Below are 16,351 nucleotides of genomic sequence, written 5' to 3'. Positions count from 1 at the left end.
TGTATGTAATAAGAAAATGTATTGTCTTTGTAGAGACTGTCTTGAGCTCCTAATATTTTAATGATTTTATTATTTGCTTAAAATACTTTTTAAAGTTTATAATTTTTTAAGAGCCATTTAAGAAAAAAAAAATATGCCTCATTATTTACTCTTTAAAAAGATGTGAGCTATCTTACCACAAATGAGTGGTCTTAATTAAAGCTTTTGAAAATGGGTTGTTTTGCTATTATTATGAAGCTTATACTTTTTGGGAGGCCAAGGAAGTCCTTTTTTTTTTCTTTTTCTTTTTTTCATAGGATTTGTTTCTTGTACAACATCTCAAATGCTCTGAATTGGTGTTCTTACGCATTAGAGTCTATACTTTCAAAAGTGTGTTATCTTGAGGTCTTTCTGAATTCGCAAATTCAAAATATTATCAGAGCAGGAGTTCTAAATCTGGGGTCTGTGCCCTCTTAGGGCACCACCTGGTTTAGTGCAACTCACTTCTCAGTAGATTTTCTTCTTCTGACCTGTGGACCGGAATCTATCTCCATCTCATCTGCCGAATTAACTTTCAGAAATCAACAGTGATACTGTTAGCTTGCTTTTCTAGATAATATTTAATAGGAATTCCACTGAATTGTACCCACATATTAGAATGAAATTTCAAAACATGTTCAGTCAGTCAGCCTTTAGACTCCGCTGGACATTAGAGGAAGGAGAGCTCTGACTCTGCAAGTTCCTGGTCTTAGGTTGAGGGATTCACTGACTTCCTACTATAGACTGAAACTAGGAAATGGAAGAAGCGGGGAATATAATGGAATAAACTTTCTAAATCTTTTTCAAAAAATTTTTTCAATATATGAATAGAAATTTTGAAATGTATAATTATTTCCATTCTTAAAGCAATTTAAATATAAGCCTTAACAACTGAGGGGAAGCATAATACTGTATATATACAGATTCAAAGTAGCTCCAATAAAATCTGGTTTGTAAAGTGTTTTATGAATTGACTTTTCCATGTGTCTAACTCAGGAATGACTGACTCTTAAGCAAAGAAAGCTTTCAGTGTCTCATGACTTAGTAAAAAAAAAATAATACCTATTAAATTTTTTTGTTCTCTAAAGAAAGATTGTGCCTGCTGGGGAATCACTGTAGGATTTACTGGGTATGTTTAACCTACAGATACTTGGAACAGAATTGTTACTGCAAATATTATATAGTGTCACGTGTTGGAGACCCTCTAGTTTCTGACCACGGTTCGATGATTGGGTGGACCTCATGCTTGTTTTCATCTTAGAGGTAACATCTCACTCATGCTGTGAGTTCACGGGCCTGTGCCTTCCTTTGTGTTACAGATGCGAGTATTGCCATAAGGGCTTTAAGAAGTCCAGCCACCTGAAGCAGCATGTACGATCACACACGGGGGAGAAACCTTACAAGTGCAAGCTCTGTGGCCGCGGCTTCGTCTCCTCTGGGGTTCTCAAGTCCCATGAGAAGACACACACAGGTCATTGTCTGCCTACCCTGGGATTGTATGGTTCTCGGTGTGTTCATGGAATTGTGTGCCACTGCCACTATCCACTTCTGGGACATTTTCATCACACCTAAAACAAACTCCAGTCACCTTCATGCCTCAGTTCCACTCAACCACCACCTGCTTTCTGTCTCTCCATTTCCCTTCTGGATGTTTCCCTTCTGGATGTTTCATGGAACTGGAATCCTACAATCTGTGGCCTTTGTCGCTGGCTTCTCTCTCTCAGTGCACGTTCATGGCTCATCCACGTAATAATAGCATGGGTATCAGGGCTTCATTGCTCTGACGCCCAGTGATTTTCCACTGCATGGTTAGAGCCCACATTGTGTTTCTTCACTCAGCAACTCTGGACATTTGAGGTGTTTCCATATGAGGCTGTGCACATCTGCATGTTGGTTTTCATGTGGATATCAGTTTTTATTTCTCTGTTTAGGAGTGGAATCCTTGGTCCTATGGCAATGCTGTTTACATCTGTGAGTCCCCCAAACTCATTCACTGGTCCTCCAGCACTGGAGGAGGGTTTCAGTTTCACTTCTCATCACAGCTCATTGTCTGTCCTTTATTAGGACCATCCTGAGAAGTGGGAACTGGGATCTGATTGTGGCTTAGATTCACATTTCTCTAATGGTTAATGATGTTGAACCTCTTTTCATGTGCATAATGAGAAATATGTATTCTAATCTTATGCCATTTTAAAATTAGATTATACTCTTATTCAGATGTAAAAAAATTTTAATAGACTATCAGGTATATGATCTTCAGTTAAATATATCACTTATATCTCCTTAATATATTGAAGATATTAATAACATCTGTTTAATATTGACATATATTCTGTATAAAGTTTTATTTGAAAATTAAAGGCCTGGTGCATGAATTCATGCATGGGTAGGGTCCCTCGGTCTAGCCGGGGATCTAAACCAATTGGGGTCATCTGGTCCAGTCCCAATTGGGGTCGATCGGGGCCAGCTGGCAGGGGGAGGGACTGTGGGAGGTAGGCCAGCTGCAGGACATTGGCTGTGGGAGAGCACTGACCACCAGGGGGCAGCTTCTGCAGTGAGCATTTGCCCCCTGGTGGTCAGTGGGCGTCATAGCAACCAGTCGACAGGTTATTTGGTTGACCAGCTGTAACAGTCACTTAGGCATGCATATATGGACTAGAGGCCCGCTGCACGAAATTTGTGTACTGGCAGGGGGAATCCCCTTAGTCCGGTCTGCACCCTCTCGCAGTCTGGGACCCCTCGGGGATGTCTGACTCCAGGGATTGGGCCTAAGCCAGCAGTCAGATATCCCTCTCGCAGTCTGGGGCTCTCGCAGTCTGGGACCCCTTGCTCCTTACTGCTCGCCTGCAACAGAGGCAGGAGAGGCTCCTGCCACTGCTGCGCTCACCAGCTGTGAGCCCAGCTTCTGGCTGAGCAGCGCTCCCTCTGTGGGAGTGCACTGATTATCAGGGGCAGCTCCCGTGTTGAGCGTCTGCTCCCTGGTGGTCAGTGCACATCACAGTGACCAGTTGTTCTGCCGTTTTGGTAGATTTGCATATTAGGGTTTTATTATATAAGATAGATGTGTACTGCTTAAAAACATACAATGAAACAAGAATAGGTTTTGCAGGCTGGTCTGTAGTTTGGTGAGTAGGCAGTGGCTTTAATGGGTGAGAACAGGTCACCTGGAGCTCCAAAGGCCCTCCCAGGAGTCAGCAGAGCCGTTGCAGTAGAAGCCATATGCCTTGATCCCCTGTGTGTTTAGAAAGTCAGGGTGGCCCCTCGGTGAAGAAAAGACATGTCAGAGGAAAGTGCCCTTCTTGGCTTGCTTCCCTGTCATCAGGAGAGTGGCCTTCTTGTTCATACTTCGTGTGAGAGTGAAGCTGTGTAGAGGTGTGTAGGCTCTTCCTCAGGGCCCACTCTATCTTTTGCTGTAGGAATGTGAAAAAAGATGGATTTGAAAATAATTTCTGGAGTAGATCCCACAAAGACATTGCTAGTTTCAATGGGAAAGACCAAGGGGCAGAGAGACCTTGAGGTTGTTTAGAGAAAGGCTCTTGGGACTTTGATTTCACTGGGAGTCAGGAAAATGTCAGTGTCCCTGTTCTTAAAGTCAGTTCATGAAATTAGGTGACCGCAGCTAATGACCATCTTTGGTTTATTGAACATATCTCTGTTGGCTTTGACTACTTACTAACCTAAGGAAACAAAAGACATGTTTTTCCTCATTCCCGTGGTCACAGGAGTGAAGGCGTTCAGCTGCAGTGTTTGCAACACTTCGTTCACTACCAACGGCAGCCTCACCAGGCACATGGCGACACACATGAGCTTGAAGCCTTACAAATGTCCGTTCTGTGAGCAGAGCTTCCGGACCACAGTCCACTGCAAAAAACACATGAGGAGGCACCAGGCAGGTCCCTCTGCCACATCAGCGCCTGAAGATGCTGAGGGAGGAGGAGGTATTGTCCATTTGTTGATTCAAGGCTTATTAGCTCGATGCTAATGTGATAAGTTAATGCATAAGTCACAAATAAAATGAATTTTTTTCTCACTATGAAGCAGTATATGCTCTGTGAAGCACAGATTCAGAGAGGCCCAAAGAGAAGTTCTCTCCCTAGTCATCACAGACCAGGCAGGGAGCCCCCACGATGTACAGTCTCCCTTTCAGGCGGACACACGTACAGATGGAGATCTTAATTTCCTAACCAGTAGGGACCTGCCATAGTACCCCATGTAAGGTTGTAGCCCACTCAATCTTCCCTCCCCTTGTGTGTATCCTGGACGTATTTGATGCTATACACAGGTCTCATCAGTTCAAACAACTACATGGATCCCATCATGCTTTGTTCTGTCCTCTCCTGTAGACATACATGGAGCTTCACCCCATCTCACTGGAATAGGAAGAGCATTTAGGAACCTCTGCTCCCCATGTTCACTGTCTCATTTAATTGACATGAAAACTATGGTTTGTGGGACTTCTCTCACTTTGTACATGAGCTTGCTAAATGTTAGACAAGCTTATTTGCCCAGTAACTACAAGTAGTATGTAATTTCAACAGTATTATTTTGTGCTTGTACTTTTTGGGCTTATCAGTTGACTGATTTTGATCAAATACCACAAGTAAAATTACAGTGTCAAGAATGTACACATTTTATATTTTGACACAGAATGCCAGTACACGGCATTTTAGTATTTTTAACCAATGTTAGTCCATATATAGCTTGAGGTATGCTAGTTTGAACACATGTCACAGGGCACCACCTCTGGTGTGGCAGCACTGTGTATCACTCACTCATATATGTGGAATGAATATGCAGAGACTGGGGGTGTGTTTGGCGTGTATTCAATGAGATTGTATGCTCCCTTCCCAATTGCTTACTCCCCATCTGCTGTGCTGGACTGATTGCCATGGAGCTTTTTCTCCTACTTGGGGGAATTTGTCTTTAAATGTACCTTACCTTCCTCAGGTAGCAAACCCAACTCCACTGCTTAGTCAGAGAGCTCCAGCTTGTTAGTCTGATAGAACCTGGTGGAGTCTTTATCTCTTTTTTCATTGTCGTGATTTAGTGAAGTAAAAAGAACGGAAATAACTTTTTCCTTTCAGTGAATTGAAAAAAAAATATAGGCAATGCATATGTTATTTCTAGAATGCCCTAGTTTGCAGCCAGTGACAATAATCTCTTAAGTCTAACATGTGTGCTCTTGCCCATCAATCAATAAGGCATGTAATGCTATGAGGTCAGTGCTGTGAGGACCAATGTGGAGACTTGTTATGGCTTCATCACATGCTGCGTGTAGTTTCAGATGGTCCCTTTAGGTCTTGGTGTTTTCCTACTTTGGATCAATGACAAAAAGAACTTCACATGAAATCCCTTGTCACCTGTTAAATTGTTCTTTTGTGTGTGTGTGTGTGTGTGTGTGTGTGTGTGTTTTTTACTCAAACCTTATAATAGAGATTTAATTCCTTGGTGGACTGACAGTAAGCCTGTCTGGCCTAACACCACTGTCATATTTTATATCTTCTGTTTATTGTGTTCTATTTCACTGTCCCTTGTTACTTAATGGCTTTTTGTTATGTTGGTTTTGTTCTGGGTTACTTTAAAATTTTTAATACAGTTATCCATATTACTTTATCAGTGTTAGTGGAGCCTCTATCTGTAACCTGCTGTTCCCAACTCTTCCCAAGCTTTCTTGAGAATATGGAATTTGAATTCATTATATTTTCTTTTCTTTTTTTTTGAATTTCTACTAAAAATTGCTGTCTCCCAGGACTCGCCTTCTCTCCCTCTCCCTGACCTTTTCTTCCCTTCAGTTCCTTCCTCCCCCACTCATTTCTCCCATCTTCTCATCTTTGGTCCCTGTATTCTAGGAGAAATCATCCAGTTATTCTTTAAATTCACTCAATTGGTTTTAGCCACTTCACTTTGCTAGCTAGTGTTTCTGTTGAACTTTTTTCAAAATTTTAACCAATAGTTAAAAATAGTGACCTGTCACAAGCAGACTTATCTTCCTTCTGTACATTTTCATAGCAGATTATTCTTGTTTTTAATCAGGGTGAGTATGTCCTTACAGTTATTGAGAGAATACATATACACATATATATTTAAAGACATGTTTTCCTTTCAGTAATTGGGGGCTGTTTGCCAGTTTATTGATTGGGCCTCTTATGGGCTGCTGCTTTTCTTTATTTGATGATAATTCATTTCCTGCCCATGTTAACAAATGGGTAACTATATTTATGAATACCCGTGGCTGGTGTGGACACCGACAGTCTCAGAGCTCACTGCTGGGCTGACAGCTGCAGGCAAGAAGTGGACCTTTAGGCATAGTATCCCTCTGATGTCTCCAATCCACCCCCAAGGTGCATCCTTCTTGGACTTTCTTTCTGGTGACCCTGCTTAGTTTCTCAGTACAGTAGTGGTGGGAACAATCTTTCTGAATCTCAAATGTAGCTCCACTGAGTAGTAACTAGTAAATTAGTAGTTAACCACACATACTCGTTTAGTCTAATTTACTTGTTCTGTGGAAACACATTTTTCATTGCCTGTACTTTGTTTAGATATATGCATGGAGGAAGAGGAGGAAAATTCTGAAAGAAACTCATCTAGAAAGGTGCGTCCTGAGGTCATCACTTTCACTGAGGAGGAGACAGCGCAGTTAGCCAAAATCCAGCCCCAAGAAAGCGCCACAGTGTCAGAGCAGGTGCTGGTGCAGTCGGCTGCCGAGAAGGACCGCATCAGCGAGATGAAGGACCGGCAGGCCGAGCTGGAGGCTGAGCCCAGGTTCGCCAACTGCTGCTCCTACTGTCCCAAGAGCTTTAAGAAGCCCAGCGACCTAGTCAGGTAGGTGTGGCCTTGTGGATGGGCCTCATGCTCTGTGTCCCTCTGGCCATTGTCACTGAGTCAGGGAGGCCATTGCTGAGCCTGGTGCCACTAAAGGCACATGGACAGGTTTCCTGAGTCCCCCCTTCAAGCTGCTGTAGATTTTCAGGCTTCCTTTTAAGCTCATGCAGAATGTTAATTAGAAATGTGTTTGCTCTGTAAATTGCTCATACTTACTTCTGTGTGACTGTGGTATTAGTGAAGTTCTAATTGGAGCTTAGTGATTCATTGAAGAGGACCTGGTGCACACTCAGTAGGGTGCAGCCAGTAGCAGGTACTACCAGCCCCTACACTGCTGGTCTGCGAGAGCTCTTGTTTTCAGAACAGTGAACCCTGATTTCATTGGCCTTTCAGGTTTCATGTTGTCTTTTGGATTTGTTTATGGTGTGTGTTTTTTTTGCAGAGAGTGAAACTTTAAATGTTTTATTTGGCTAAATGTATTGGTACCTAGTCCACATAATTTTTATTTATATGGATAGTTATAAATTTAAAATCATGAAGTTTGCTTGAATTGTGTATCACATAAAAAGGAAAAATATTGAACTTGTAATGCTTCCTGGCTAGGCATGTTCGAATCCACACGGGAGAAAAGCCATACAGATGTGACGAATGTGGGAAGAGCTTCACCGTGAAGTCCACCCTGGATTGCCACGTGAAGACTCACACAGGTAAGAGTGGGCCGCGTCGCTGGTGCCTGACTGTGGTGTCTTATGTTTGTTTGCTCCTTTGTATTGTGCACACATCAATACTTTCAAAATTATGGGAAGCATAAAAACCAGGAACCATGATAAATGGATATAAAAGTTTTTTCATTCCTGATGTGGGAAAATTATCTGCAAAGCACTAAGGAAAAGGGATGAGGTCTCAAATATCCAGTTGTCATTTATCTTGTATTCTCAATCAGACATAAATGCCAAAGAGATTTGGTTTATTGAAGTTTTGTAAACACTGGAATTTAGCATCTGATTACAGTTACATGGTAGTAATTCTTTTCATGTGGGGACAAATCTTATGAAGGGAAAAATTAATGTACAATTTCCACGGCCACTTTCTCTCCTACATCTAACTTGAGGGACTGAGGTTAATTAGGCTGTGCTGAGCCTTTGAGTCCTGATTCCACAGTGTGTCCGAGTGATTGGGAGGCAGGTGCCCCCCTCCACCCGGCTTGGACCTTGGCCTCCACTTCTGAGCCACTGGTCTGAGCTTCCAGGGCCTCCTGTGGAAAATTAGGAGTTAAGTTACTCTCAGTAAACGTTAGGGATGTTATTATGATTTATAGGATGATGACTGTTGAGGTAATTTATAGTCTTAATTTTTGGTTATAAACAGAATTAACCAAAAGAGCACAATGCAGTTTCACAAGTTTCTATAAAGCCCCATGATGTTTTTCTGGTGGATTAATATTCGGAACTAAGTAAATAGATACTTGAACCTATTGACATGCCTCTTCTGTGGACAGTTTTTCTGGTATTTTTTGTTAGGTTCTGGGTGTTTGACCTTCTTGGAAACTCTATGAACTGCTGGGGTTCAGGGGGAGCACCCCACCTGTCCTTGCCTCACTAGGTGTAGCAGCCCGCTGACTGCTCAGGGCAGGTGTGGTGACATTTGTGGTGACTGCACACGCTGGGGTTTCCAGTCCGCTTTGTGCACTTGGGAGGGAAAGCAACGTCTCTGCAAAACGCCTCTCTCGTCCTGGTCTGTGTCCCGGCCTGCCCATTTCTGGGGGAGCAAGACCATGACACTCTGCTCCTGGGACTCTCCTGGGCAGCTTGATGCTCATGACAGGGCCCTCAGGTGTCTTCGAGGCCTTCATGACACGCTGGCCTCAGTGAGAGGACTCGTCCAGGCGCTGGACACAAGGTGCCCGACCAAGGGCTCTGCAAGCCCCAAGCTCATGCTCCCAGGTGGCCTCTACCTGTGCTGGCTCCTTGGGGCCTCTTTTCAGGAAAGAATATAAAGAGCTGAGCCATCAGCATGTCCTGTGGTAGTGGTGAGAGCTGGGATATTGTCGCTCTCAGGAGGAGGGATTCTGTTCCCTTTCAGACCCTGGGTCACAGGCTCACACTCACACCACCTACCCTGCCATGTACGTGACGCTGACTCTTGGCCCTTCACAGGTCAGAAGCTCTTCAGCTGCCACGTCTGCAGTAATGCCTTCTCTACCAAGGGGAGTCTGAAGGTCCACATGCGCTTGCACACTGGAGCCAAGCCCTTCAAGTGCCCGCACTGCGAGCTGCGCTTCCGCACATCTGGCCGGAGGAAGACTCACATGCAGTTTCACTACAAGCCTGACCCCAAGAAAGCCAGGAAGTCCACACCACGCAGTGCGCCCGAGGGGCTGCAGCCCGCCAGCCTGCTGAGCCCGGCCTCTGCTGACCCGAATTTGCTGATCATGAACAACTCGGTTCTGACTGGCCAGTTTGATCCAAACCTGCTTCAGCCAGGACTAGTAAGCCAGGCTGTTCTCCCTGGCTCCATGTCAGGTATGGCTGCAGCTTGCGGGTGGGGACTGATAAGGGCCTTGAGATGTACCACTTGTCTGCAGATGTGAGATATGATTCTCCCTGTGTCTGTAACATGGGGTATGATCAGAGCCTAATGAAGTGCAGTTGCTATGTTAAGTGTCCGCTAGTCAGTGTACCCGCCCTGAGCCTCGTTTTCTGATCTGTGATGGTGATGTTACCTCTTTCACAGGTGTGTTTTGTGATGATTGAATCAGACAATGTGTATGTGTGGTGTAAAGTGGGTTTCAGTGTTCCTTCACCAGATCATATTGATATATATGTAAAACTTAAGTTTTCCTATTGAAGAACCTTTTCTGATACCCGTTCCTTCTTGTTCTTTTTCCATGCAGGTGGCAGTGACTGGACAGTGTCTCTGACGGATGGGAGCCTGGCCGCCCTGGAAGGTATCCAGTTACAGCTGGCGGCTAACTTGGTTGGGCCTAATGTTCAAATTTCTGGAATTGACACCTCTGGCATTAACAACATCACATTACAGGTGTGGCACTTGCCATGGTTTCCTGCGCTTGAATGTTATCTCAGTCACACAGCGTGAAACTTCATTACAAATGTGTGTGCTGCCTTTTAGATTGACCCAGGAGTCTTGCAGCAAAGCTTACAGCCCACCAACCTGCTTGCTCAGCAACTGACGGGGGAGCCAGGCTCGGCCTCACACAACAGCTCCCTTCAGACAGCGGACAGCACGGTCCCAGCCAGTGTGGTCATCCAGCCCATCTCAGGCCTGTCCTTACAGCCCACAGTGACCTCTGCCAACCTGACTATTAGTTCGATGTCGGAGCAGGACTCTGTGCTGACCACTAGCAGCAGTGGTAAGAGCCACTCTTGTGGGCTTGGACTTTGGAGGGTCAGATTTGTCCCTGTCATCGTGAAATTGAGTTTAGGATGCTGTGATGCCATTTCTTCTCTTTTTAAAGCTCACTAAACAAATGTCCTATGCCTTAATTGTTGTTTACTCAATATGTGCATGTAGATTGCAACATTCATGGAATTAATTTTGTCCCATTGGCTTCCTATTTCATAAGGCTTTCTTATCTTTATAAGTGAAGGAATTAGAGGTGACTGATTTTATTTCAAATCTCATTTTGAAGTAACAGTTTCACTGAAATATTTTTAATATAAGAAGAGAATATTGTGTGTTTAAGGCCAGCTTTGTTTTGTTCTGTAATGATAACTAGGGACTCAAGACCTCGCTCAAGTGATGCCATCGCCAGGCCTGGTGTCCACCTCCAGCGGCCCCCATGAGATCACCCTGACCATCAACAACTCCAGTCTCAGCCAGGTCTTGGCACAGGCTGCTGGGCCCACCACGTCGTCCTCAGGGTCCCCGCAGGAAATCACGCTGACTATCTCTGGTTAGTCATTCATGTTCCGCATGTTTTTGCCTGCAATCTAAGTCTGTCTCATTTATATTATTTTTTTGTACACTCAGCTTTGCATAAAGCCAGTGCCCAATACGTGTTTATAATTCAGGTAAGAAATTCAGGCTTAGTGACAATGTTACTGCTCAAATTTGATAACAGAAATTGATAGTTCCATCGCTTCCAGTTTAAATGATTTTTTTTCTCACATATTTTTTTGTTTAGCAAAGAGCAGAAAACTGTTGCTTCACAAGTCTCATTCGTACTCCATTAAACTAAAGAAATATAATCCACATAAACTGCATTGTCAAAGATTATAGGGAGCTTACTCTTCTACTCTTTTCACAATTCTATTGGGATTATGTATTCGACAAATGTGAACTATGGCAAACATTGAGAGGTAAATAAGTAATAAACAAGTAAGAATACCCTTTGGCAGTGTAAGTCACTTGAAACTGGCAGAAGAACCCTTTGAGTCTGTCACCAAGCCCATGCATTCTGCCTCAGACTGCAGTATTCGCTGTCGGGTGTTTCTCTTGGGTGGTGTCATTCATGCTCCCAGCGTATTTGACTTGTTAGCTCGGAGCACATGTTACAGGTGGCTCTTCCCACAGGACTCTTGACTGTGCATAAACACTACTTCAGTTAAGTTTTATAGTCTGATAGCCATTCATTAGTCATTTGAAGAAAAACATTACACACACTAGTTAAAAAAGAGGCTGGTCCTCACCTCCCTGAGTTACCTTGCACATATGCAATGAAGATTCAGTAACTCATGTTTCCAGGCCAGTTGTTAATGAAAAGCTGTGTGAAACAGAACCAAAGAGTGAATCCTAGGTCTCCTGAAAACCGGTCTGCTCTGCCCATGGCAGTTGTATGGTTCCATTTGCCCATACATAGCCTGCCGTGTTCGGCTTCCTGTCCTGTTTGTCTGTTTATAATCCCAGAAGGTGCTGGTAATGACAGAGCGGAGTGCAGCGTTCTTTTGTCTTCTGATGCTTTTTCCTCCTGTTTTGTATAGTTACTATGCTTATGCCTAACCTGACAGCAGAATTTTTTAAAAGCAACTTGTCTTTGTCCAGTCTTTCCCAAGAATTCTGTTTGGTACTCACTGAAACGTCAGCAGGTTTAACTCTCATGTTCACCTGCTCCCATACTATTTGGTTCTATGACATGTGACAGTAGCTGAGGGGCTGGCATGAGCAGGTGTGGGACCCAGGTGGGAGACATGGAGGGTGCACTGGAATGCTTGTGAACCTCCTGGTGACTGTGAGCCCCTCCTACTGGGCATCCAAGGTGCCACAGCTTAGCTGGCTACATGGGAGCCAGCTAAGGGCGGTGCTGGTATCATTTTGTAGTATCTCATTGACCCTTTTTAACACATTTTGCTACATCTGGTAGTCCATCACATTGGGAAATATTTTCAATTCAGTTTAAGTTTAATTCAACAAAGCGTGTAACTTAAGTGCCTAAATGTTGAGTTAAAGCAGAACTTTTAAGAAGCAATTGAAAAATACAGCTTAAAAAGTGTGAACAAATACTTGCATTTAGGGAAATTTATTTCATGGTCTTATTTTCACTTTTTTCTATAAACATGGTATTATATGCTCATCACACTTGCCAGATTGTAAATCACCATGCTACTTTCAGATATTACAGTATTAATTTCCATTTAGGTCAAGACCTTATTCAGCACAGTTCTGGTGGAAGCAGTGAGCTAAACGGGACAATAAGATTGTCCGGGGCCACGGTCAATAATCAGTCTGCAGGTGCCACCCTGACAATCAGCAATGACCAGCTTCTCACGCAGAGTGCAGCATTGACCTCTTCAGGTATGCATCTGATGGTGACTTTGTGGGATCTGAAGGTCAGTGGGATCTGAAGGTCCATTAGCACAACATCTCAACCCCTTGTTCGGTCACATGCAGTGTCATTCCACAGTGGTTGATGTTGATAGAGGTCTTTGTAGAATTATCAACCAATTGATAATTCTATATCTTAAGGAACAGCAGTAAGTAATGGTATTCAGATACTTAGGCATTATGTATTTATGCATGCAGGCACTTGGATGGCTCCATGACAGCTGCCCCTTCTCCCCTGGGCTGTGAGGTCCTGGCTCATCAGTCTGTGTGCCCTGCAATGTGAATTTTATGCTCCACTACAGTAGATAACACAATTGAAAGGCATCCTTCTAAGGTATTGAGGAGTAGACTTTTATAAAAACAAATGAGCACAATTTAAAAGGAAGTGAGCTCCTATAAAATCACAGCTTCATGACAGCTTCCCCTTCTCCCCTGGGCTGTGAGGTCCTGGCTCATCATCCTCTGTGCCCTGCTTCATAAGTAACTGTTAGCAGTTTAGGATGCCATACCTTTCTCATGTTCTTTATCATATAGAGATTTTATCATTTTCTAAGCCTCTTATTTTCCAGCTCTCTGGTTCAGTTTTTGAGAAAAAGTTTGGTCTACAGGTACTTGTACTCACAGCTAGACTTTTTTTTGTTCTTCGTTGAAATTCTTTCTTATCCAGTAATTCATTTATTCAGTAAGAGATTGTGTTGTGTACTGGGTGTAAGCATTGTACTAAGTCTGAGAACATGATACTGAGCAAGACAGACATAGTCCCCTGGCATTTTGGGTCCTAGAAACTAATAGAACACAGAGAGTTAATAAAGAATTCATGTAATTACATGAACAGTATATACAGGAGATAAAATGGTGCCAGCGAGCAGGTCACAGGGGATTTGACTCAGTCCGGGTGACCTCTCTGGACACTGGGATGAGCAGGAAGTGGCACTGTGGGGCTGTGGGGAGCACTTCTCCCAAACAAGTGACATTGTGATACAGGCCAGATGACCTCTGCTAGGCTGAGGCGTGGTGCTGTGGTGTAGAAGTTGGCTGGATCCAAGTAGGGCATGGGCACTCAGGACCTTTGGGGAACTTTATATCTATCCTCTCATTTGCTGAAGGGTAAACTGAGGCCTGAGTGGTTAGGAATAGTCTGAATAGCATATTGGCAGATCCAGCACCCCAGCGTCTGGCCAGTGATGGTTCCCGCCAGGTCTCAGGCTTGATTCTGCTCCAGGCTCTGTTCCTCCTGCGTCTGCTCACTTGTTCAGTTTGGGGCTCTGGAATCTGTCACAGAACTTACTTCTTACTCATTTGAAATGAGAGAGGTTTTGTTTATTTTTCAAGTAAAGGGAATTTTATTTTATGTTTTAATTGGCTATAAATTAGGACTTTCAGGTTATAATTTGGTCTATAATAGGTTAAGACATCTGAAGTATATCATGAGCTTTTAAGTTACAGAGAAGACTTTTCTTTGAAAGTCATTCTTGTGTTTTTGTTCAGAATGAGATAGGTGTTTTCTGACCACACACAGAATCCTGTCTCTGGGCTATGAGATTATCCTCTTCCGCCCTCTGCGTGGGACATGTAGGACTAGCAGAGTGGAAAGAGGGTTAGCAGGCTCTGGAATGTCAGGAACCCAGGCTCCCCAGCCTGCTGCACTGGGACTGGGCTGGCCAGGGTCGTGTGACCTATGTCTCCAGCTAGCCCTCGGCACACTGATGGGCAGACAGGGAGAGGGCCTCATGTCTTCACTTACATGGACTGGTTTTGTGCTACTTGGTAATCCTGGAGTTTTGATCAGGTGGAGAGAGCGGGTGGAATGAGGGCACATGAACTCTGAGGCTGTCTCGGCTCCAGTCTTGAAACTCTTGCCATCTGGTTAGTCAACATGAAGCGTCTCCCTTCTGCCTCCTTGGACACATGTGATGGTGCCTCTTGAAGGTGAAGGTCTTGGCATCCATCTTTGAATTGGCCATGAGTTAGGAATAGACTTCAGATAACTACTCCATTCTTGGGGTAAAGCACATCTTTAGAGAGGTTTGCATATTTCATTAGTAACTACTTATAATTAAATAGCAGATCCCATCTACACAGTATTGGTCAAGAGATTGTCATCTCACTGGGAGTATTTACCTTAGAGTCGAAGTCACTTCCAGACCAGGATTCAGGCCACGCCAGTGAGCCTAGGCATTAGTTACCTGGTTTCAGATTAAACATACCATTTCTAAGATAAACTCCGAGGGAGCCAGTGGCAGGATCAGGCAGCATTTCTGTCCAGTTTTATCTGGATGGCCTGTGCTCAGGATAAGCAGATGTGAGGTGAACAGTGTGAACTTGAACAGAGACAGGCAGTTTCTGCATGGGGCCTGACATTTGCTCAGGGATCGGTGGACTCCTCCCTGTGGCTGGTTTCTGGTCCTGCTGGGACAGGGTCCTGGAAGTTCTTGCTGGAGTTTCCTTCCATGGTGATAGCAATGACGGAGGCTGTAGGGTCAGGTTTTTACTCTCCTTATACTGTTCTTTCTCTCTGTTATACTAAAGCAGAGTATATTTACGCATAAAGACATTTAGAAACTGGAGAAAGCTTGCTGTAAAACTGGAATCAAAGACTGTGTTTCTGTGATGTCATTTCAGAAGTTTAGACAGCGTAGGTGCTGGTGATGACAGGCTTGCTCCTTTGTGAAAACCATCCTTCCCACTCCCCCAGCTTTCCCACTGATCTGCTCGCCTGACCTTTCTTGTAGAACTCAGCACCGCAGCCAGCAGCCTTTCTTCCACGGCTCCTGCGTCCCCATCAGCCCTCTCTGCTCAGAACCTGGTCATGTCTTCGTCAGGAGTGGGAGGCGAGGCCAGTGTCACCCTCACTCTGGCTGACACTCAGGGCTTGCTCTCAGGAGGACTGGACACGGTCACACTCAACATCGCTTCTCAGGTAGGTGCACATCTGACCTGTCATCGTGCAGTTACCGCACTCTGCAAGGGGTGATCGGGAAACTGTTAGTTCTTCTCAAATCTGTGTTCTGAACATTTTCTTTTGAAATTGAAGGTCTTTTTTCTGATTAAAAGAAAAGAAATATATTAAGTGTAAAAAGGGGAAAACAAAAAAATTTAGACAATACAAAAAAGTATTCCTTAAAAAATCTACTTCTCAAAGGGAACCACCGTTAACATTTTAGTGTATATTCCCTTCCACACCTTCCTGTGCACATATACTGACATGTGTTTTAAAGTTTTCAGAAAAGAGTTCCTATGTATTTTGTGCAGTGTAAACTTTCCATCTGCCTGCATTCTGAAGGTCATCCCCATCCATGGTTCCAGCCCAGGCGTTAGTGGCTACGCAGCACTGAGTTTTGTAGATGAGTTTACTGAGGGGCGTATGCTGCATCGAGGACTCTGCAAATAATCACTGATGTGCTCAGAGGAGTCCCTGCCAGGGGAGTGCAGTTTCGGGGTGTCTGTGTCACATAATGCATTGAGTGAAGACTTGAAAACTTGGGCAGCTTTAATTAGAAAATCATCAATAATTATAATTTATTCATCATAACTAAAGTAAGAGGTCAGTGAGCAGTTCTTTGTATTCGCTAAGTGACAGTTTTAGCCTGTCCCTTGGATGCAGCTGGAGCCAGAGTCCCGCCCTCAGCCAGCATGGGCACTTGGGAATCATGTGCCCTCGGGGAGTGAGATTATTGTAATTTCTTTCTCAATGTAAACCACGTATAGCAAAGGAATAAATTCAAGTAAT

General features: G+C 44.0%; 1 protein-coding gene across 7 annotated transcripts in view; it reads left to right on the top strand.

The window, feature by feature from the left end:
• Positions 1-16,351, top strand: part of ZNF236 (zinc finger protein 236) — a 68,921-nt gene that overhangs the window by 43,002 nt on the left and 9,568 nt on the right. For all 7 annotated transcript variants that reach the window (XM_036419027.2, XM_036419035.2, XM_036419028.2 and 4 more), the window contains 10 exons: positions 1,338-1,489; positions 3,741-3,956; positions 6,558-6,840; positions 7,444-7,547; positions 8,997-9,362; positions 9,734-9,879; positions 9,970-10,210; positions 10,577-10,753; positions 12,436-12,591; positions 15,354-15,541. In XM_036419027.2, coding sequence (XP_036274920.1) covers positions 1,338-1,489; positions 3,741-3,956; positions 6,558-6,840; positions 7,444-7,547; positions 8,997-9,362; positions 9,734-9,879; positions 9,970-10,210; positions 10,577-10,753; positions 12,436-12,591; positions 15,354-15,541 — 2,029 coding nt within the window. The remainder of the gene's footprint in view (positions 1-1,337; positions 1,490-3,740; positions 3,957-6,557; positions 6,841-7,443; positions 7,548-8,996; positions 9,363-9,733; positions 9,880-9,969; positions 10,211-10,576; positions 10,754-12,435; positions 12,592-15,353; positions 15,542-16,351) is intronic.

The sequence above is a fragment of the Pipistrellus kuhlii genome, unplaced genomic scaffold, assembly GCF_014108245.1.
Source record: "Pipistrellus kuhlii isolate mPipKuh1 unplaced genomic scaffold, mPipKuh1.p scaffold_m20_p_6, whole genome shotgun sequence".
Taxonomy (NCBI): Eukaryota; Metazoa; Chordata; class Mammalia; order Chiroptera; family Vespertilionidae; genus Pipistrellus; species Pipistrellus kuhlii.
The sequence above is the reverse complement of the archived record's forward strand: the minus strand, read 5'-3'. Positions and strand labels throughout refer to the sequence as shown.